Source organism: Trypanosoma cruzi, genomic scaffold (genome assembly GCF_000209065.1).
Source record: "Trypanosoma cruzi strain CL Brener 1047053516553 genomic scaffold, whole genome shotgun sequence".
NCBI lineage: Eukaryota > Euglenozoa > Kinetoplastea > Trypanosomatida > Trypanosomatidae > Trypanosoma > Trypanosoma cruzi.
In genome coordinates, this window is record NW_001849457.1 from 26,055 (window position 1) to 45,030 (window position 18,976).

Below are 18,976 nucleotides of genomic sequence, written 5' to 3' on the forward strand. Positions count from 1 at the left end.
CTCCTGCTTGTGGCACGTAATCAAATGTGATGCTGATGACATTTGCGTTGAACCCCGTTGCAGGGCGTGGTGCTGGTGGGAAGACTGCTAGACGGGTTTGTGGAAGAGGCATCCGTCGTGAAGAGCGCCAGTCGCGAGCGCACACCATGCACGCGCTGCTTGTGAAGCGCCAACTCCAAGTCGGAGACAAAAACTCTCATCATTGGATCCAGCGATGCACACGCGGGGTGATCACACAACTCGTGCTCCCGCTCAAAATGTTGAAGAAGTTTTTTACGATTTTCATAGTACCTAAAGAGAAACTCGCCACGGTTGCATATATCACATGTAAAGTGGTGCTGCTTCATGTGCTCAAGAAGATGGTCCTCGTCGTAGAAGCGTGTCTTTGGACAAAATCTGCAAAATGGGTGCCCCAAGAAAGAGGGAGAGTCGTGTGGGCACACCCCGTCCATATGCAGCCGTAAGTTCTCCTTCGAGTACACCTGATGCTCGCACAGGAACACAGATCGATGCTGAAGACAGATGGTGCAATACCCCAACCCGTGATCCGTCTTTAAATGCTCGTGCAGGGGATACATCTCACAGAAAGGTTCCTGCACACCCCTACACCAGCATTTGGGCACAGGACAGACATACTCGTACATTTTTCTCAGTTCATTCGCCAAGGCCTTGCCATGCACAAAACACTGCAAGTGACTGTCAAACCTGGACACGTCCTCCATCGTCCGAATCAATTCGGCGCTGAATTTATCCTCATCATCGTTCTCACCTGGCGGAGTGCACGTCACAGTGACCGTCTCGCCCTTTTCTCGGCAAACTGGGCACACACCGTGATCAATGGAGTGAATATGCAGCCCGCAGACATAGCACACGTAGTGTCCACATTTGAAGACGGCTAATGCCTCACATGTCGCAGCACAAATAAGGCATTCAATCGGCACCAACCCCTCCGCACCGTTTTCCATCCCAATCGTACTGCTTTGAAGTCCCAACCAAATTTTAAGTGTCGCCTCGCCTTTTGAACCTTCTGGTTTCTTTTTTGTTTGTTTCTTTTTGTTTGTTTGTTTGTTGTTTTCTTTGCTTCCAACGCGTTGACCGCCCTATGTACTCTGTCTCCCCCTCTTTTGCTGCTGTTTGTCTCTGTGTCTGCGTGTGTTTTATTTTATTGTTCGCCTTTCCTTTTCAACTCCCCTTCCGTGTGTCACGTGTACTGACGGCTTTTTTTTTCTTTTTCTTTTTTTTTTTTTTATTACTTGTGTTTTCCTCTCGGCCACCCCCTCTTTGCGCCCCACAACCCACAAGCGACACGGAAAAGAAAAGACACATGCGCAGAGTACATGAGAGCGCCACGCAGAATTGCGTTCCCCCCGTCCTACTGGCGCCGCAGGAAAACAAAAACAAAAATATAACAATTGGCTTCAAGTAAGTAGCACACACACACACACACACGCAAAGACAGACAGATATATAGATATATATATATATACCCGCATTGAATACAAACCAAGAGAGTAAGAGGGGAGAAAAATAATAAAAGGGAAGGAGTAACGTCAGTGCAGCCAGCGACAGCCTCCTCTTCGTTTTTTTTTTTTTGTTTCTGTTTTTTTTTTTTTTTCTTCCGTTTGATGTCTTCTTCTCGGCAATGTCAGAATGATGGAACAACAGAACAACGCCCCCCTCCACTGCAGCAGCACGTACTCCTTCTCTTTTTATCGCTGTGTGTGTGTGTGTGTGTGTGTCTGCCTCTTCATCCAAAAATAATAATAACAATAACATCTCTAAACACGCCTAAGAACATTACAAACGTAAAAGTAATCAAGACAACAAACAGGCACACCGTACGAAGCATGTGTGTATTGCAGTCTTGTCTCATGAATGCCCAAATAGCCACACACGCACCAGCGTCAATAAATAGACAAACAAATGCGCTCCGTCAATGGAGCAACGGTGTGGTCATGGCGTACTGCAAACAACTCCAAAAAAAAAAAAAAAAGGAAAGTCCAACTACGACAGTTATTGGTATTAACAATATAAAGAAAAAGATTTTTAAAAATATACCAACACGCCCAATAAAAAGTAAAACGACAGTACAAAATGCGTTCCACCCCAACAAGAAAGAAAAAAATAATAATAATAATAAGAAATAAAAAAAAGGTGATGAATAAAAGGGGTGAATCTAAGCGGTTACATCTAAAAGTGAGTAAGCATTGGTGATGGCGGTAACAAACAGCGCCGTTAGTGCATCCCCGTCATCGCCCCGCGAGGGTTTGCGGTGGGAGGACCGCTGGGCAAAGGAGGAGTTGTTGATGCCGATGGTACTGGTGGTAAGTTCGGTGTGTCGTCGGTTGGCCCCAAGTTGGACGGACTGGGAGGATTTGGGGGGATTTCTTTTGCGTCCACTGCCTCTACCACAGTGGCGGTAAAATCCGCCTTCTTCTCTGCTTTCTGCAGAGGCAACGACTCGTCCTCATCCGTCACGGCAGTGCGCTTAACGCGTTTCTTTTTCTTCCTCCTCATCAACTCTTTCCTCTCATCCGCGTCATCCTCAACATTCCGCCTCGAGGCTCGCGGGGTCCGGTGGCCGCTGTCGCTTGTGGCACAGCTGCCGTCCGTATCCGCACGTGTTCCTCTCGTCAAGATGCCGCGCGTAAAAACGGGAGCGTAGACAAGTGATGTGTAAAGCGGCCCCATCTCCGTATGGGATATCAGGAAAGCGGTCGAGAGACTGTCAATCGGCACCTCGCGGTCCACTTTGACAAACGACGGGAATGTCGCATTTTCTTGGTCGTCACACTCGAGCGTCAATGCCTGTTTTCCCGCTGCCCATGGCGGCTCCACGATGGTGGTCACCTCGTACCTCGCATCGTCGTGGATAAACTGAACAGCATTCAAAACGACATCATGCCTTTGTGCGTCGCGGTTACAAATCAGAGTGGCATACTCTCGACTGCTGATACGTTGCTCGGTCTTGACACGCTGGCCAGATTCCATGGTCCCCATAAAGGCGCTTTGCACAGCCTGTATTTCCGCATGGCACACGGGGGATGCGTCTCGCGTGACGCTGCCCTCTGATCCATCTTTCTGCCCAAACGAATTGCCTTTGCCCGCGCACCGGATGGAGTTGAAAAAGTACATGCATTCACCGGAGGGATGCTCACGTCGAATGAGAAGCCGAACATCGTTGATTTGGCTGTTGCACAACAACGTGATGGTGAGTGTGGATGTGACGCTCTGTACCGGCAATTCCTTCGGGCAATGACGCACCAAATAATAAGATGTGTTCTGCATTGAAAACCTTTGCCCAATGACCTGCCCAACCAACGACAGCCCGCGTTCCATCTTTTCTTCAAACGTCGTGGAATTGTCAATAATCCGCAGCATTGGGTGGCCAACGTACACCTGCCGCAGCTTCTTATCAGACTCAACGGCCTCCTCAACATTTTCATAGCGGCTTGGGTTGTCCAGATTGTAGTACTCTTTGGCGCCACTGGCAGCGGTCACAAGGTGGATGACCGCATCGTAGCGATCTCGTAGCGTCTCTAGTGTTACATTTAAACGTCGCAATATCCGTTCAAAAATCTCCTCGGAGCAAAACGCCCTTCCATCCATCGTTCCACGGTCGGAAATGACAATGCTTGGCGCTCCCGAAGCCATCGCCACATTGTAGAACTGATCCTCCAGACCTATTTGCACGCGGATAAGTGCCAACTGCTGCTCCTCAATGAGGTCACTGTTCCAAACCATGCCGCCCGTTACAAGCAGCGTCGCCGCCTCTGGGACACAAAAGACTTTGTACCCTGTGCGCTGTGGCATCTTTGCCTGCAGCTGCGTGAGAAGCGTCGACTTCCCCCCACAAGGACCACCTGTAAGGCATATTCTAAACACACGATGATTGTGCTTCAGCTTCTTGTGTACATGACGCAATGGGAGCGTTGCGTACTCGGAGAGACCAGGCACGGGTGAAACGGAACGGTTCCATTCAACAGAAAATTTGACTTCATGTCTGCTGTCATCCCTATGGCTGTTGCCACCAACGACGGTTTCGGCAGCCGAAAAACGAGGCGGCGGTGAGTCACTTTTGGTGGCAGAACCTCCATCGGGTGAGGGACGCTCCGAAGAAATGCCATTCTCGTGGGATTCGCCCGTAATTTGTTTCGGGTGGCCACCACAACCGGCAGCACAATCAAAGCCACCGGGTGCACATTCCCTCGTGGCACGCAACGGCCTCAGCTCCGTGCTAAAAGGCTGGCGAGACACCCCGCAGCCCATGTTCTCTTCTTCTCCCTTTTCCCCCTCTCGTTGTCTTTTTTCTTTTTGTTTCCGATGAGACGGAGCTCGCGTGAATGATCTAAATAAACTGTTTTTATCCTCTCTAGAGAAAACGGCCAAAAATAATGGCCGTGGGATTTATGTTCTACTCTCCGTCAAGTTCACGGGAGGTGCGGTCGTACGCCTCGCTCCACAGCACGCCGCCGTAAAGCTGCATGTACCCAAAAAAAAAAAAAAAAAAAGAGATGGGTAAAGAGAGAAAAAAAAAAAGAAGCAAAAACGCATCCGGCATGTGTGCCTGCCCATACCTGTAGACACAGTCCACCAACAGAGACACGCACATTAGAAAACGGTGGATTCAACACAGAGGCGTTTTTTCTTCTCTTCCCTTTTCATCTCCGCTCTTATCAAACCGCGCAACTTTTATTCCCCCCTTTTCTCAACCATTCCGTTGCGCCGAGATTACGCTATAATATGTGCATACATATACATATATATATGCACGTATCAAAGATGGTGTTGAATCACGGAAGGCTGATACCGCCTCGCTTCATCTATACGCCTATGGGATGAATAACGCCAATGTTATCGCTGCGAAGAAGAATTTTCCCCACGTGCACCACCTCCTTTGTCTTATGGTGCACCTCCGAGGCATCACCAAGCACCACGTTCATAAACTCATCGTAGCCCAAAATAACGCCCTCAATCTTCATTTTTGTATCGTGCACAAGCCACACGCAGACGCGTTGTCCCTCCGTCATGTACCGGTGCACAATGCTGGTCGGCTTGACCATCTGCTTCGTCGTCGCGCTCATCGTCGCGCCCTCGCAACCGTTTCCTGTCTGTGTGTGTGTGTGTGTTTTTGACTTGCTGCGGGGACAAAAGAAAAAGAAAAAAAAAAGAAAAAAAAAAAAAAAAAACATAAGCCCGGGGCACAGAGACACAAATTAAAAAAAAATAAAAAAAATAAAAAACCGACAAGAAGTATTAAGCCAAGAGAGAGAAGGAGGGAAAGAAACACGTGGCAGGCGGTGCAACGGTTCGGGAGGAACAAACACGCAAACTCACACAGACAGAAAGAGGGGAACAAAAAAAGAACAAAAAAAAAAAGATAGAAGGGTGGAATAAAATAAGTACACAAAAAAAAAAAAGGAAAAAAAAGGGGACAGGCAGATGTGAGGGGCGGGAAACACAAAAAAAAAAAAAAAAAAAGTAAATGAAAATGGAAGGATGACGGTCGGGGGGAGATCGCAATGGCCGGGCCACGAAGAGGGAGTTAACTCCGATGAAGCACTGAGAATAATGACACGACAACGACGAGAAACCGAGCCGCGAAAAAAAAAAAAAAAAAAAAGCGAGAAAAAAAAAAAAAAATTGGTCTTCAATCAGGAGAAGCAAAGAAATATACATGCAAGCAACCGAGAATACAGGGCGCTCAGCCAGCAGTGCCTAAACTCACAGCCACCCACGAAAAACGATCCGCACAACCGCCAAATTGCAAAATAAAAGCACAAGGAGATGAAGGAAGACGAAGCAACAGTAAAAATAAGAGGAGCAGCCAAGGCACTTCCAGGTGACAATTTCAAGCCTCACCAATTCAAAAAAAAAAAAAAAAAGGAGACGAGATGGAGTCTTATTATTAACACCGTATTATCTATTATACCACTGCTACCCCATTGCCGCTGTTTTTTTTTTTTTCTTCTTCTTCTTTTTTGGGGATTGGGGGGAAGGTGAGGGGGCGTCAACACGTGTGTCCCCCCCCCGCCTTCTTTTTCCTCCCGCCATAATTTGTTTCTTTTCCCGTTTTTGTGTCTTTCTTTCTCTCTTTCCTTTTTTTTTTTTTTTCTTTTTTTTTTTTTGTGTGTGTTTTTTGTTTTTTGTTTTCGTTCTTCAGAGGAGTGGGGTTGCCCATCGGTGGATTTATTTCCCCTCTCCCTCCTTCTACTCTCGCCCACTCCATACAAATACACCACGCAATTCAAGTTATTTTTCTTCTTTCTTTCTTTCTTTTTTGTTTCTTTTTTGCTTGTTGTTGTTGTTGTTTTCTTTCCTCTTTTCTCCCCTTGGAAGTCCGCCCGTGTCCCGCATATTCTTCCTGCCGCTTCCCCCTCCCTTGTCCTCTCAATGGTTTTTTTTTTTTTATCTTTACCCCCTTCTTCTGCTCCCCTGACAACGCCGGCTGCCTAAACGTGGTACGCCAGTGTCAATCGCCCCGTACCGTCGGGGGGAAGCCGAAAGCCAGCCATGTCTCCCTCACGCGGTCGTGGTTGTTGGCGCAGGGCTGACGGTACCAACCAGCGCCCGGACCGGCCGCGTGTTACCGGAGGCACACAGTTGTAACACCATGAGGTCTGAGGGCGCGTGTTGCCTGTTCTAACCCCCTTTTTGCCTTCTTCACCCCTTGCTACTCGTAGAACAACATGTATACCTCTGATTGGCAACGCAGAACATATTCCTTGTCTACCCTTTCCACATCCTCGTCATCGCAGCGAAACCAGCTATTCGGGCGGCTGTCATCTCGCACGTATGCAATGTAGTGGCCGCCGTGAAGAGAACCGCGGTGTGCAACGATGCCGACAAGCTCCCGCTTAAGCGCCGGGAGTGGTTCCTGCCCTTCCCCCACTACATCATTTGTTTTCATCACAGAAGACACTGGAGAGAAGCCAGCGGGGCTCACATCGCAGCTCGTGTGTCCGCTTGAACGACACGTGGTGATCCCTGGCATTGAGCCATCCGACGCCCCTTGTCCCGCTTTGAACTCCAGCAGGGCATCATCCTCGCCGTTCAACGCACCCTTTTCTTCCATCCCGATCAGCATCCGTTCCGCCTTCTGAAGGTCACCGCTAGCGTGTTCAAAGAAGCGAAGCAAACGATCACGTTGTACGTGTGGAAATCGTGCCTGGAGAGCAGAGAGGCCACGTGCCATTTCGTATTCCCTTAACACATCCTTTGATACAAACGGTGCCAGGTCAAGCGACATGGGGAACGCCACGCTCCGGGTAACCTTTTGGAAGTCGCGGCCGTCCGATTGGAATCGCAGCAGGTGCAGAGCCAATGTACCGCCCAACCGACTGATGGATGTCGATACAACGGCGTCAGAATATACACAGTTAAGACTCCGCTTCTCTTCGGCCGATGCCTTTTTCTTGGCCTTCTCTTTTCTTTCATTCTCCGCCCTGATAGCCGCGTTGTGTCGCTCCTGTTCCGCCTTCGTAAGCCCTTTAAAACACCTTTCACATGCATATTGATCCTTTTCCCGAAGATGCATCGGCCGAAAGAGTTTGCGCAGCCCACTCTCAATCGAGTCTTCAACAGGAACCGAGAGGGCCATGAATAACTCCTCACGTGGAAAACGACTTTCACACTGCGTGCAGACAACCTCCGTGCGCATAACCCCCTCAAAAGATAATCGTGGGCCTTTTTTCTTCTCCTCCTCGGACTTGCCCTTGTCAAACTCATCGGCCACACCATTAATCATACACAAAAAGAGTTCCTGGGAATCCTGCTGATCATCCTCCGCAAAGAGAGGGGCAAGTTCACATAGACAACGTAATACCGCACGTGCAAATGGATAAACTGCACGTGTCTGCACGTCCGCAAGGGTCTGTTCACTAAGATGACGAGCCATGGCATATATGCGATAACTCAGCGGACCCGGAAGAGCTCCAACATCTAGAGAAAGCAGTGGACGTGTAAAAAATCTACATTTAAGAACACATTGCAAGACAGAGTTAAAGTAGCAAGTGTTCCGATGATTCTCAATACCAGCAACATGTGCTAACACAAGAGCCTCACCGTCCCCTTTTGACCCTCGCAATGCAAAAGAGGATGTGCCCATAGAAGAAGTGCCACTCGCGTGAACATCCAAATCATGCAAAGTATTACGGTTAGCATAAATGTCCCCGCAAGCACGTGGATAGGACGAGGACTCCCCTGTGTGGAAATTGCCCTGGTTTAATGCAGACCATTCGGCGGGTAGTTCTATTCGAATTCCCTCATAGAAAAGAAAACGAAGCCTTGCAATAATATCACCTAACAGCTTGATGTGTACATGAAGTGGGTCGGACTCCTGAAACTCGGAGAAGCGAAGTGGAGCCGGCTTCTCGCTGCAATGCGTACACCATACATTATAAACCCACCCATGTGAATCACCGCTTGGACGGAAGACAATGGCAGCCTCCTTTTCAAGCGTCAGGGGGCCCGACTCACGTATATGCTCGAGGTCATCTACGTGAAAAGTGGGAAACAGAGTTTTGTTTTTCCCTGACGGGGTATAAGTTCCCACCGTCTTTGCCCAAAATGGAACAGCAAAAAATAAAAAGTGACGTTTTCCACGATTGCTGTTGCCAGCCATGGCAGCTCTTCTCTGTTCTTCTTCATGGATCTTTGCATGTGCCGCACAAAAGCACATGGTACATGTGAAACACAAGAAGAGATCATCCAATGCATTCTCCCCTGAGCCATCTGCCTCATCCCTCGTTTTTCGGAAAATGCTAAAGCCGTGCAGTTTTGTTTTGCTCTTCGTCTTGCCAGACATAAGCCCCCGCTGCTCACACAAGGTGCAGTACATTGTCAAGGGTTCTGAGGTCAAAACTCCCTCCTTTAGCCATGCATTTGCAAACTTCACCCGCAAACGCTGCGGGTCTACCCGTTCGGTGCAGGAGCAGAGCATTCTCTTTGCACGCTTGCCTTCAGACAAAAGAGTTGCCCGGTTCCTTCCTGTTCCGAAGTTTACCAGCGACGTCTTGAATAAATTTTAGATGTCGAGTGAAATATTAACGTTGCGTGTGATACCCTCTTCCCCACCCTTTTTTTTTTTTTTTTATTCCTCCACAAACACACACCGCCTTCGCGCCACTTGATGCCGGGAAGCTCGTAAAACGTCGCTCCACAGTCCCGGTTTCCTGGCCAGTCAACTCTCGCCTTTTTTTTTTGCCTTTTTCTCTCCTTTTCTTAATTTTTGTTTTGTTTTGTTTTGTTTTGTTTTTTGCTTTTGAACGCGCGAATTTCTCCTCGCTTACTTTGTTGTTGTTTTTTCTCACCTTTGCCTTCTTCGTCCTGCCGTCGTTCCCCCTTTATCGGCCTTTTCTTTTCTTTCCCCCCCTCCCCCCACCCCCTCTTCTTCGTTTCCTTGTTAATGCTGTTGCCACTCCAACCTAACGCGTTTATTTTCCACTGATGATGATTCTTCCTTTCAGTACACAGCCGTGACACTGCAGAAGTAGGCAAAAAAGAGAGAACGAGGAATAGAGGGGCAATCATGCAAAAAAAAAAAAAAAAGAGGGAAAAGAAAAGAGAAAAGGGCGGTGGCGCAGGCGTGGCGAATAGTTACAACCCGAGAACCAAAAACAGTGCGACTACTACTTTGCTCCACACACACACACACACATGCATATATCACTATCTCGCACAGCCTTGATAACCCCCGCAGCAGCAGCAACAAAAAGCCAACAGGAATCACGATTGCTTGTGCTTTAACACGGAAGCAAAGCAAGGGAGGGGGGCACACGCAAACTGAGAAAGGGAAATAGAAAGAAAAGGAGACATCAGTGTTAAAGGGTTCTTGTCGATTAAAGTGAAATATCACACTCCATAGGGAGTCAAGGAACAATTACAAAATCATCGGTTTCTCATCATACATATAGGTGGAGGAAGTCGTGTAAACACAATAATAGGGCTCAACACGACAAAGGCGTCTCAAAAGACATGGACGCATTGCGCAACAACTGCCGCCTTCCCGCATGGACGTCGCACTCACCAACGTGGAGGATGAGGAACGTGTGATGCGTCATGGCTCTGGTTGGGTACCTAAACACGCTACATGCGCACCTGTCAAAAAAATCAAAGCAAAAAAATAAAAATAAAAACAATAAGAAAGTCGGTACATAGCCCGCCCCACCATCCCGGAGGGAGTTTCGTAAGAAAGAGTGAAGTACACATCCGCGCTAAGTGTCGCGCACACGGCAAAGATCAAATATCACACATACAAACACAAAAGTGCGTGCTAGAAAAAAAAAATTTCTTTCAGAAATGACGAGCTGATCCACAACACGTGCAAGAAACGCGTCTGAATAAGTCCGTTAAAAAAAGTTGTCCGTGCCACGACAGTAGGACTCGCACAAAGCAATCGCCTCCAGCCCCGTTGGGATAACGCTGAATATGTAGAATACATGCCAGATGCGCTCAGCCCGTTCTTGCATGTGCCAGGCGACGATCAATAGCACAGCTGCGGCAGCGTGAAAGCAGCCATGCATGATGTTCAACAAACCCGAACGGAGCGTACGAGCCGTCACCACGCCCCAAACATTGAAGAACAGGCACAGAAAGCTCCCAGCCAGAAAGCCATCTGTTGCGCGGCGCAGAAATCTATATTCACTCTCCATGTAGTTGGAGGGTAAAGAACCGCCTCGGATCATCGCATCACTCCCGTCTGACACACACACGAGGGCGGTGAAGTGCACGACCATCATGAGAAGTCGGAAGGGAATGAGCAAGGAGACATTGGAGCGACACAAAAAGGTTAAGCTGAATCCACACAAAAGTCGTTGCGGTGACGCGGAGACTCGATACATGTCGGCAAGCCAGCCCACAACCAACAACGGCCAATGACGCCGTCGTTAACACACACACACACCCTCAGCCCCCCTATTCAAGAAAAACGAAAGCACAAACCAAACGGAAGCACATACACACACAGAAAGAAAGAGAGGAAAGAGAAAAAAAAGGCAATAAATGCATAGAAGTAAATAACAATAATAATGACATGTAAATGTAGGCATCAAAAACAGAGAAAAACAAAGAAGCATCACACACGCAAAAAAAAAAAAGCATAAACGCAAAGAAATACACACGTGAACATCTCAATTTTGTAAGCATTTTTGTTTGTTTCTTTACTTTCTTTTTATTCTTCTCAGCCTTTCGTTTGCCTCCCGCAGGGGTGAAGAGCCCCGCCCATTTCATCACTCCTGTTGCACTCGTGGCTTTCTTCTTCGGCGATTCCGATGGCCGCCATCGCCGCCGGTATTTCCTCTACCCGGTGCGGTCCCGTCATTCCTAACGTCTGTCCCCTGCACGGTGCCAACTAACTGCGGGGCGTTCCCCCCGCAAATATTCAATTCGGAGCCATTCCCCAAACCGCCACGCGCAAACGATGCAACGGCCATGCAGATGTTTGCCATCACCGCTGCTTTCGAGGGCGGGCAGTTCTGCATGAGCTCCTCAAGTGTCATCCACTTGGCTTCGCAGAACTCCTGTCGCACACCCGGAACGGCCTTAAAGTGCAACAGATAAACCACCTCCGTTTCCGCAAGGTAAAGCAGCGGGTAAAGCTCTTGCCCTATGATGTCCTTCTTCCGCCACGTCTTTGACCTGTAGCGAAAAGCGGCCCGTGCCTCGCGTCCCACTGTTTTGGGCAAAATTTCCGCGACGAAGCGGAGGTGTTTCGCGGGTAGCCCAATCTCCTCAAACACCTCGCGCTCCGCCGTCTGCTGAACGGTCTCATGCGACTTTGCACCGCCTTGAACAAACTGTAAGAACTGCCGGTTATCGCAGCGCCGGCACCCCAAAAATTGACCCCGATCATTCATGATGACAACACACACGCTGCGACGGTACCTCAAACCATCGAAGGCAACAACGACAACCTCATCATCGGAGGTGCACTCCAGGACAGGTATTTGAGTCTGATGCCTACCGGCAACAGCGCTGAATGCATCATGAGTTGTCAGACTCATCTACTGTGCTGCCTCCCCCACGCCTAAGAACTATTTTTATCTTCCCCTTTCCCTCACTATGAGTACGTACGAACTTTTATACGTCAGTTGGGACAGTTAGGGAAAGAGAAAAGGATCGCCTGCCTCCTAATAACCCTCCAGTACAACTCCTCCACGCCTTCCTCGGCGTTCACACACTCACACACAAACAGAGAAAAACGTCTCTCTCTCTCTCTCTCTCTGTGTGTGTGTGTGTGTAGTAATGCCACTATATATATTTATTGGAAATTAAACGAGTTTGCAAAGCAACGACAATTTAAAAAAGAAAAAGATAACGCCAAATACGCACATTAAAGAAAAAAAAAAACAGTAATAAAAAAGCAAATGATAACAAAACTATGCACCAAGAAGAAAAAGAGTAAAAAATGCCCCGCAAACACCCCGTAAAAAGGAAGAGCTATGGATGACCGGAGCAGTCTCTCTGTCCCTTTCTCGACTCCGCCTTCTGCGCAAGGCACTCGTACCCCTTCAACAGGACGGGGTCCAAGTCATTAGCGACAGCGCTGTCTCGGAGGGATTCGTAGATGTCCTCCGCTCCGTCACATAACGCCGCCTGCTGCGCTTCAGACATGTCGGGCCGACTGTGCAACAGTAGCCACAACGGCAGCACCAGCGACAAGGCGGCTGAGCGTGCCGCAAGAAAAGTATCGTCCGCCACGTTGGATTCAGCGCCTTTCGTAATAATGCGACCAACCATGGCTGCCAAATCGGCAGGATTGTCTAACGACGTCATCTCGAGCCTATTCTTCACCTTCATCTCTTGATGGCCCTTTTCCTCCTCCGCCCGCTGGACAACTGATCGCCTTCTCAGACTCAATACCAATCGTGGTCCCAGTTTTTTTCCTTGTCCTTCATTTTCCTCTTCTTGCCGCTGCCGCCTTCGTGGGTTTGGGCGCGGCAAAGAAGCATCATACGCCTCCACCGTCCGAAGATGACTTAACATCTTCTCCTCCACGCCCATCACAACCCCGGGCAGTCGACACCTCTCATCGTCACCACAACTCCGCCTCAATGCGCCCGCAGGGTCCGTAGCGACCGAGGCAGTCAAGTTGAGTTTCAACACGAGACGCGTAAAACGGGTGTACAAACCGGGGCGAATCCGAGACCGGATAGCCGTGAAACCAAGATCCACAGTCTTTAAAGCCGATAGAAAAAGCGTGGCAGGCAAATTTCCTTCTGACTTAGCGGATGCACAGCAGTGATCCCCAACAACGCCCTCCAGCAGTTGATTCATCAGCGGTGTAAAAATAAGATCCGTCTCCTCGACTTTATTCTCGCCCTCCCGCACAGACTCTTCCATGATGCGCTGCAGGATGACCTGACGTGCCAATGCATCCAGGGGCGAAATTAAATTTAACCAAAACCAGTCATGTTGAACACTTATTGACAACGCGGCTGGAACAATTTTCAGATTTAGCACCAACATGGGAATTTTCATGAAAAGCGGTTCGTCGTTACCCTCTTCACTTTCTTCCTTCTCCATCGTCTCCTTCTTCTTCACAAAATCCCTGTCGAAATTTTCAGCCACCGTCCCCAGGAAAGAGAAGGATGCCTGCTGATCAACTCCTCTCGCCCACTTTAGGCCAGAAACCCTCCAGCAGCAGGGCAACACGTGTGTGACGTGGCACTGGAGTCTCTTTTCCTTTCGCACTCCTTCCGGTGCCATCTGAGACGCCTCTGATGCATCCACAGCGAAAAACACAACGGTGAACGGAACATCAATCCCCCAAAGTGAGTGGGAAAGACGCATGCCATGCATCCGCAAACGATTTGTGGCATTTGCCTTGACACAATTCAGGCGAAGATTAATATCGCAACATGTGGCATGCTGTTTAATTCCTTCATAGTAAAGAGAGCCATGGAACACCACAGGCTGAGAGGCGACACCTCCACCACCTCCTTCATGTCGTCGTTGCGTCAACATTTGCTGCACAAGCAAAAGATGCATGCCACTAGAGACCATGACGTTTGACTCGCCCAGCATCTCCACCGATGGTTTATATTTGCGGTGTTTCTCAAAAAACTGCCATGGAAAAAGGCGCCTCTGACGAATGGAAGCGACCACAAAGGCAGAGGATAAAAACATTAGTGTTTCATGAGTCTCTTGGACATACCGTTGGGTGAGCCACCATGGGTGCAACTGGGACGAGGCAGAAATATGGGTTAGGGCAATCTGGCGCTCCTGACAGAGCAGTTCCGTCCATCCAAACTCGTTGCAGAGCAAACAGAGGGCCCACCCACGAGTGAGAGCGGAGCTCGAGGGCGTGAACTCAAACTCCGGTGCAACGCCATTCCCCGCGGACATCCGCCACAGCATCTCCAAGGCGGAGCTCAACACCGCCGCCTTTGCCCGCAGGAGATTCGCCTGAAACAAGGGCGTGGACAAGGCCATAGTTTTCCGCACGGTTCGCAGCACATCCGCCACCAACACCACCGCTCCCCGTGTACACAACGTGCCACGTCGAAGGCTCAATAACGTGTTACTGCAGCCAGTAACAACCCATGTGGTTTTCCTGCGGCAGAAACTTGCATCCACGCGTACCGCTGCCCGCGAGCTTGTCTCCTCCCAGGCTTTTTCTGCCAGACGTATCAGTGGAAAAAGAGAGTCACTCAAGACGTGATCGCAGTTAAAAAAGTACAAATCCTTTCCGTCACTCGCATCTTCCTCATCGATGGACGACAAAACTGTATACGCGGAGTGGTGTTGCACGCGCCATCGAACCCCTGCATGTGTTTCCTCGGCTACAAGAGATGCAACTTCCCCCTGTTGTGATCTCACAAACGCGCACACTAAATCTTCCGGTAGCACTGGAAAAGAACACATGGGCAAAATCTCCCATGAAGTTGCAATCGCATCTGAGAAGGGGCGCAGTGCTGTTACATAGACATCAACGGCCGCAAAACTCGCGGCATCCGGTCCACTTTCCGCGTACGCCACGCGGGGACAAATAAAGTAATCGTAAAACCGCTGCCCCACCAACAACAGATAATTTTCGCTACCAAACTCCCACACCTCCTCTTGCTTCAAGTGCGTTTTACCTGCCGCTGATGACACTGTTAAACGAGGGTACGAGAGGCTCGCCAGCTGTGATGGAGGAAGCAGCCTAACTTCGATGCAACAGCGCGATATGAACCACGCGCCCTCATCCATTGTATCTTTTCCATTAGCAGGAAACGGCCACAGTTTAAGCACAAACTGTTGGCCTGTGTTGTCGTTGCCACTCTCTTCTAGCAACGCAGAGTGAAGTGGACCCTCCTCCGCAACGCTCTCACAATTTTTGTTGGCATAATCATCAGCATCATCGTACTCACCAGCTTTGGTGTCATTCTCGCTGTCGCTGGAACCAAAAACAAGCTCAAGAACCTCCTCTGCGCCATTATCCTCATCTATTTTCGGCTCGTTCTTTTCTTCCGCCTCCACAAGGCCAAGTTTATGCTCGACAGCAACGGAACTAGCGGAATCCACAGCGAGAATGTCTGGCGATGCTACAGCGGGCCTCCATCCATCGTTAATGCGCACGACACGCCGCTTTGTTTCACACAACTTCAAATTATTCAGCGGTAGCTGGTGACACTCTCCCATGCTGTCACCAGTGTCCTCTCCCCTTCTTTCAAGCCGCACAGAAACCTCGCCAATTTCGTGGAGAGGCGACAATGTCAGCAGTATCGCAGCGTGGCGGTTATTTATGCCCTCATCCCCCGTTATCCCGTTACCTGAGAGGCCTGAAGACATCATGGGGGCAAACTCAACGGTCAGAGTCCCTCTCGTAAAAATGTCAGCTCGGGCCGACAGAAAGTGGGCATTCAACTCCGCAACACAACGCGGGAGTAAGCCCCTCTGCTCGGCGAGTGGCATGAGTTCTCCTCCTCAGCCCCTGACTTCTACCCCTCTCTCCGCCCCCTTGCAATTCAAACCACCGCCAACGGCAGGCACCAAACCCCTCCTCCTCTTCCTTTCCTTCTTCTTCCCACGGCCTCCGTTTGGGCGCAAAATAAACAAATAAATAAATAAAGAGGCGCAGCAGGACCGAAATACACGTCAAAGGAGAAACATAAAGCAACACGACAGAGAAACAGAAGCCATAAGCACTTAATACAAACAAATTCATGTATGGGCGTTACAAAAAAAAAAAAAAAAAAAGAGAGAGAGAAAGTGGGTAAAACACAAACAGGGGAATTCATAATAACAACACCCCTCTCTTTTATCATCATCATCATCCATATTTTAGACGTCAAGTTATTCCTCGTAATTCTCAAATTTGCACCCTAACCCTCTCATGAGATGCCGTCCCGCAATGCCTTGAACACAACCTGAATCCTTTTCATAAAAAGCTGAAGGCGCGTCTCATCATCCATGACCCCTTCATCACCACCAATACCCTCAGGACCGTCGCGCCGATGTACATCAAAGAAAGTACCTCTGGCAACCACGTCGTAGAAATTTGGGATCCATTTCCCGGCCTCCCGCTCGTCCACAAAGTAGCGCTCCACGACTTTGGACAAATTGGATCGCAAGACACTGGTGTCGATCTTCACGTCGTGCGCACGAAATCCATCACCGCCAAAGAATACTTCCGCGAGCCTTGCAGGAGGCAACTGGAAGATTAGACGAAGAAGAAGAATGCGAGTAAACAGACCAATCGTCCTGTTTGTGCAATCCAGGTCCAGTCCTCGGAGAACGGCAAGGGTAAACACACCCGCCTCAATGAGATGGGCAAGCAGACAAGAAAGATTGAAGTACCCGGTGACATCGACAGGCTCCACGCGAACCAACTTGAACATATCCCATAAGGCAAACTGAAGTGTATTTTTGCACGATTCCTTCGCACTACAAAATCGCTGAATAACCTGTGCATAATACGGGTTATAAACCTTCTCTTGATAGGCGCATTGCAACACAACAGCCAATGTGTCATGCAGGCGGCTAAAAGAAAGATCGCGGTGAATAAGAAGCGTGAAAGCCTCCAAATCATCCGAGGCATTTGTGAGAGCTTGGAACACCTCACGCTTATTTTCCGTGTTAAACCGTTGCCCTGATATGGCCCTTTCTTGTTGACGAAGTTGTCGAATACGCTCGGCCTTGACTTCCACTTCATCCTCCTCGTCATCCGTATCTTCACTCCCAGAATCGGCTGAAAAGATTGCCTCCGCATTGGAATTCGGTAAAACACTCGAGTTTTCATTGCCGTCCACATCATCCCAGGCTCCAAGGACAAACCAGCGAGGGGGTTTATCCGTGCGCATCATACGTGCCCACGTGACCCCCGTCAACACACTCGTTGTACTCATGATGCGATAAAGAACACGCCTGTTGCTGGGCTTTCCACCTGAAGGCAACAATGTAGTCATGTCACTAAGCAACAATTCAACAGGAACCTCTTCTTCATCCACGGTGCGCTTGGCGCTGCGCGTGTGCCCGCTCAAAATATCCGCAATATAACTAAGAAGAGTGCTGTAACGGACGTTACACTCTTGTTGACGCTTGTAGGACTTTGCCTCCGTCAGTGCCTGTTCCATTTGACCTGGTGCCTCCTTCAGGAGTTTCTCACCACACGCACGAAGAAGCGTCAAAGTGCAAGCCGCGGCGCAGACCCCTTGATGGCCCTTCATTTGTAGTGCAAAACGTATAAAACTGGATATAAGCAATGAATCCACAGCATTTAAAACGTAAAGATGAGCAAGTACCATAGCACCATTTGATGCACTTGTCTCATTGTACTTGTTAAGGTGTTCCTGAAGCGCAAAACATAGACTCTCTATTAACTCGGATCCCACCACATTGCCGTGCAGCAGCTGCAGTCCGCGAATAAGCCCCGCAAACGGCAAACTCGCAATCGGTGTTAGGGGTCCTGTGTCCAGCATACATATGCAGTTAATGTGTTCTGAGAGGCTACGCAGCACAGACGCCCGTGAAGTCCCTTTAACGGCCCCACCAAAAATCTCTGAGGTCTCCCTTGTCAGATCCACCACATTGTGCACAGTGAGTTTGTTAATGATACGCCGTGTAATTTCATCCAGAGAAGCGTTTTTTTCTCGTGTTGTCTTACCTCGCAGTGTCGGTGGGATGTATTTGGCTGAATTGGTTCCCGTAGCACTAGCAATAGTTGTTACTTCTGCCACCGATGCTGATGTTGTCGTATTGGCAAGTGCCATTGGCGAATGCTCCTCTTCGTGTGGAGGCGAGGGCCCCTTCTGAGAGGCAAAGGCCCTGAGAGATGAGCGAGCATCCCCAGCATCCAAGGTATCCGCAAGTGTCTTTCCATGTCTACTGGCAGTCTTCATGCTCTTAGTCACCTTCGTGGCTCTGCGTGGTGGAAAAGCGGATGCATCTGATGTTGCAAACCGTTTTCGGTGTGTCTCTTTTCGATTCTGCCGCTTCATTTCTCGTGCTTTACGCATCCGTTCCCTCATGATACGCCGCTGCTCCACCCATTTTTCGTGTGCCATAATGCGTGCCTCTTTCCGCGCCTCGCGATCGCCACGTCGCCGCTGCTTGCGATCTCTCTGTTTGTCAAATTCCTCATCGTTCCCCTCATCGCGACCGTGACGTCGACTGGAGCCCTGCATGCCTCTTCCGCCCCCACCGCTCTTCTCTGCGCGACGTCCCGACCCCTTTCGCTTTTCAACTGCTCCCACAAGAAGGAATTCTTGCGGGTAAACACACACACAAAAAAAAAAAAAAAGGAAGGAGGTGAATTAAAAATCACAAGATCCAATTCGACCCCCCTAGGGAATATATATATATACAAAAATAAAAACATTTAAAAAAAAAAAAGGTCCAAATCAATCATGACGTTTCCTCATACGCGGTCTTGAAAAGAAATAGATATGGATATATATATACATGTATGTATATATATATATATTAGATAGATGACGGGAGGTGGTACACTTAATCCAAAAGACGTGTTTGTCTAGAGAGATTGATATTCACG

At 49.1% G+C, this 18,976-nt stretch overlaps 7 protein-coding genes and 1 pseudogene across 7 annotated transcripts, besides 21 other annotated features; all 8 read right to left on the reverse strand.

Annotated features, from left to right (window-relative positions):
- On the reverse strand, window positions 1-965 carry Tc00.1047053509965.10 (annotated as a pseudogene; the record flags this gene model as incomplete).
- Window positions 1-18,976: part of a sequence feature (heterozygous, Esmeraldo-like haplotype) that runs on past the window's edge.
- Window positions 1,039-1,070: a microsatellite.
- Window positions 1,219-1,248: a microsatellite.
- Window positions 1,431-1,492: a microsatellite.
- Window positions 1,581-1,618: a microsatellite.
- Window positions 1,717-1,739: a microsatellite.
- Window positions 2,109-2,167: a sequence feature (A-rich).
- Window positions 2,236-4,269, reverse strand: Tc00.1047053509965.20 (uncharacterized protein; the record flags this gene model as incomplete). Its single annotated transcript, XM_815128.1, has 1 exon — window positions 2,236-4,269. One exon carries the CDS (start codon window positions 4,267-4,269, stop codon window positions 2,236-2,238), a length of 2,034 nt encoding a protein of 677 aa, XP_820221.1.
- Window positions 4,493-4,549: a sequence feature (A-rich).
- Tc00.1047053509965.30 (small nuclear ribonucleoprotein Sm-E, putative) lies at window positions 4,824-5,084 on the reverse strand (the record flags this gene model as incomplete). Its single annotated transcript, XM_815129.1, has 1 exon — window positions 4,824-5,084. The coding sequence occupies one exon, from the start codon at window positions 5,082-5,084 to the stop codon at window positions 4,824-4,826; it is 261 nt and encodes an 86-aa protein (XP_820222.1).
- Window positions 5,150-5,189: a microsatellite.
- Window positions 5,214-5,243: a sequence feature (AT_rich).
- Window positions 5,344-5,492: a sequence feature (A-rich).
- Window positions 5,604-5,643: a microsatellite.
- Window positions 6,073-6,153: a sequence feature (T-rich).
- Window positions 6,257-6,297: a sequence feature (CT-rich).
- Tc00.1047053509965.40 (ubiquitin hydrolase, putative) lies at window positions 6,674-8,941 on the reverse strand (the record flags this gene model as incomplete). Its single annotated transcript, XM_815130.1, has 1 exon — window positions 6,674-8,941. The coding sequence occupies one exon, from the start codon at window positions 8,939-8,941 to the stop codon at window positions 6,674-6,676; it is 2,268 nt and encodes a 755-aa protein (XP_820223.1).
- Window positions 9,228-9,256: a microsatellite.
- Window positions 9,534-9,570: a sequence feature (A-rich).
- Tc00.1047053509965.50 (hypothetical protein, conserved) lies at window positions 10,350-10,841 on the reverse strand (the record flags this gene model as incomplete). The annotated part of the gene is made up of 1 exon (XM_815131.1): window positions 10,350-10,841. One exon carries the CDS (start codon window positions 10,839-10,841, stop codon window positions 10,350-10,352), a length of 492 nt encoding a protein of 163 aa, XP_820224.1.
- Tc00.1047053509965.60 (NUDIX hydrolase, putative) lies at window positions 11,229-12,002 on the reverse strand (the record flags this gene model as incomplete). Its single annotated transcript, XM_815132.1, has 1 exon — window positions 11,229-12,002. One exon carries the CDS (start codon window positions 12,000-12,002, stop codon window positions 11,229-11,231), a length of 774 nt encoding a protein of 257 aa, XP_820225.1.
- Window positions 12,203-12,223: a microsatellite.
- Window positions 12,439-15,897, reverse strand: Tc00.1047053509965.70 (hypothetical protein, conserved; the record flags this gene model as incomplete). The annotated part of the gene is made up of 1 exon (XM_815133.1): window positions 12,439-15,897. The coding sequence occupies one exon, from the start codon at window positions 15,895-15,897 to the stop codon at window positions 12,439-12,441; it is 3,459 nt and encodes a 1,152-aa protein (XP_820226.1).
- Window positions 16,032-16,054: a microsatellite.
- On the reverse strand, window positions 16,317-18,608 carry Tc00.1047053509965.90 (hypothetical protein, conserved; the record flags this gene model as incomplete). Its single annotated transcript, XM_815134.1, has 1 exon — window positions 16,317-18,608. One exon carries the CDS (start codon window positions 18,606-18,608, stop codon window positions 16,317-16,319), a length of 2,292 nt encoding a protein of 763 aa, XP_820227.1.
- Window positions 18,774-18,816: a sequence feature (AT_rich).
- Window positions 18,864-18,907: a microsatellite.
- Window position 18,976: part of a microsatellite that runs on past the window's edge.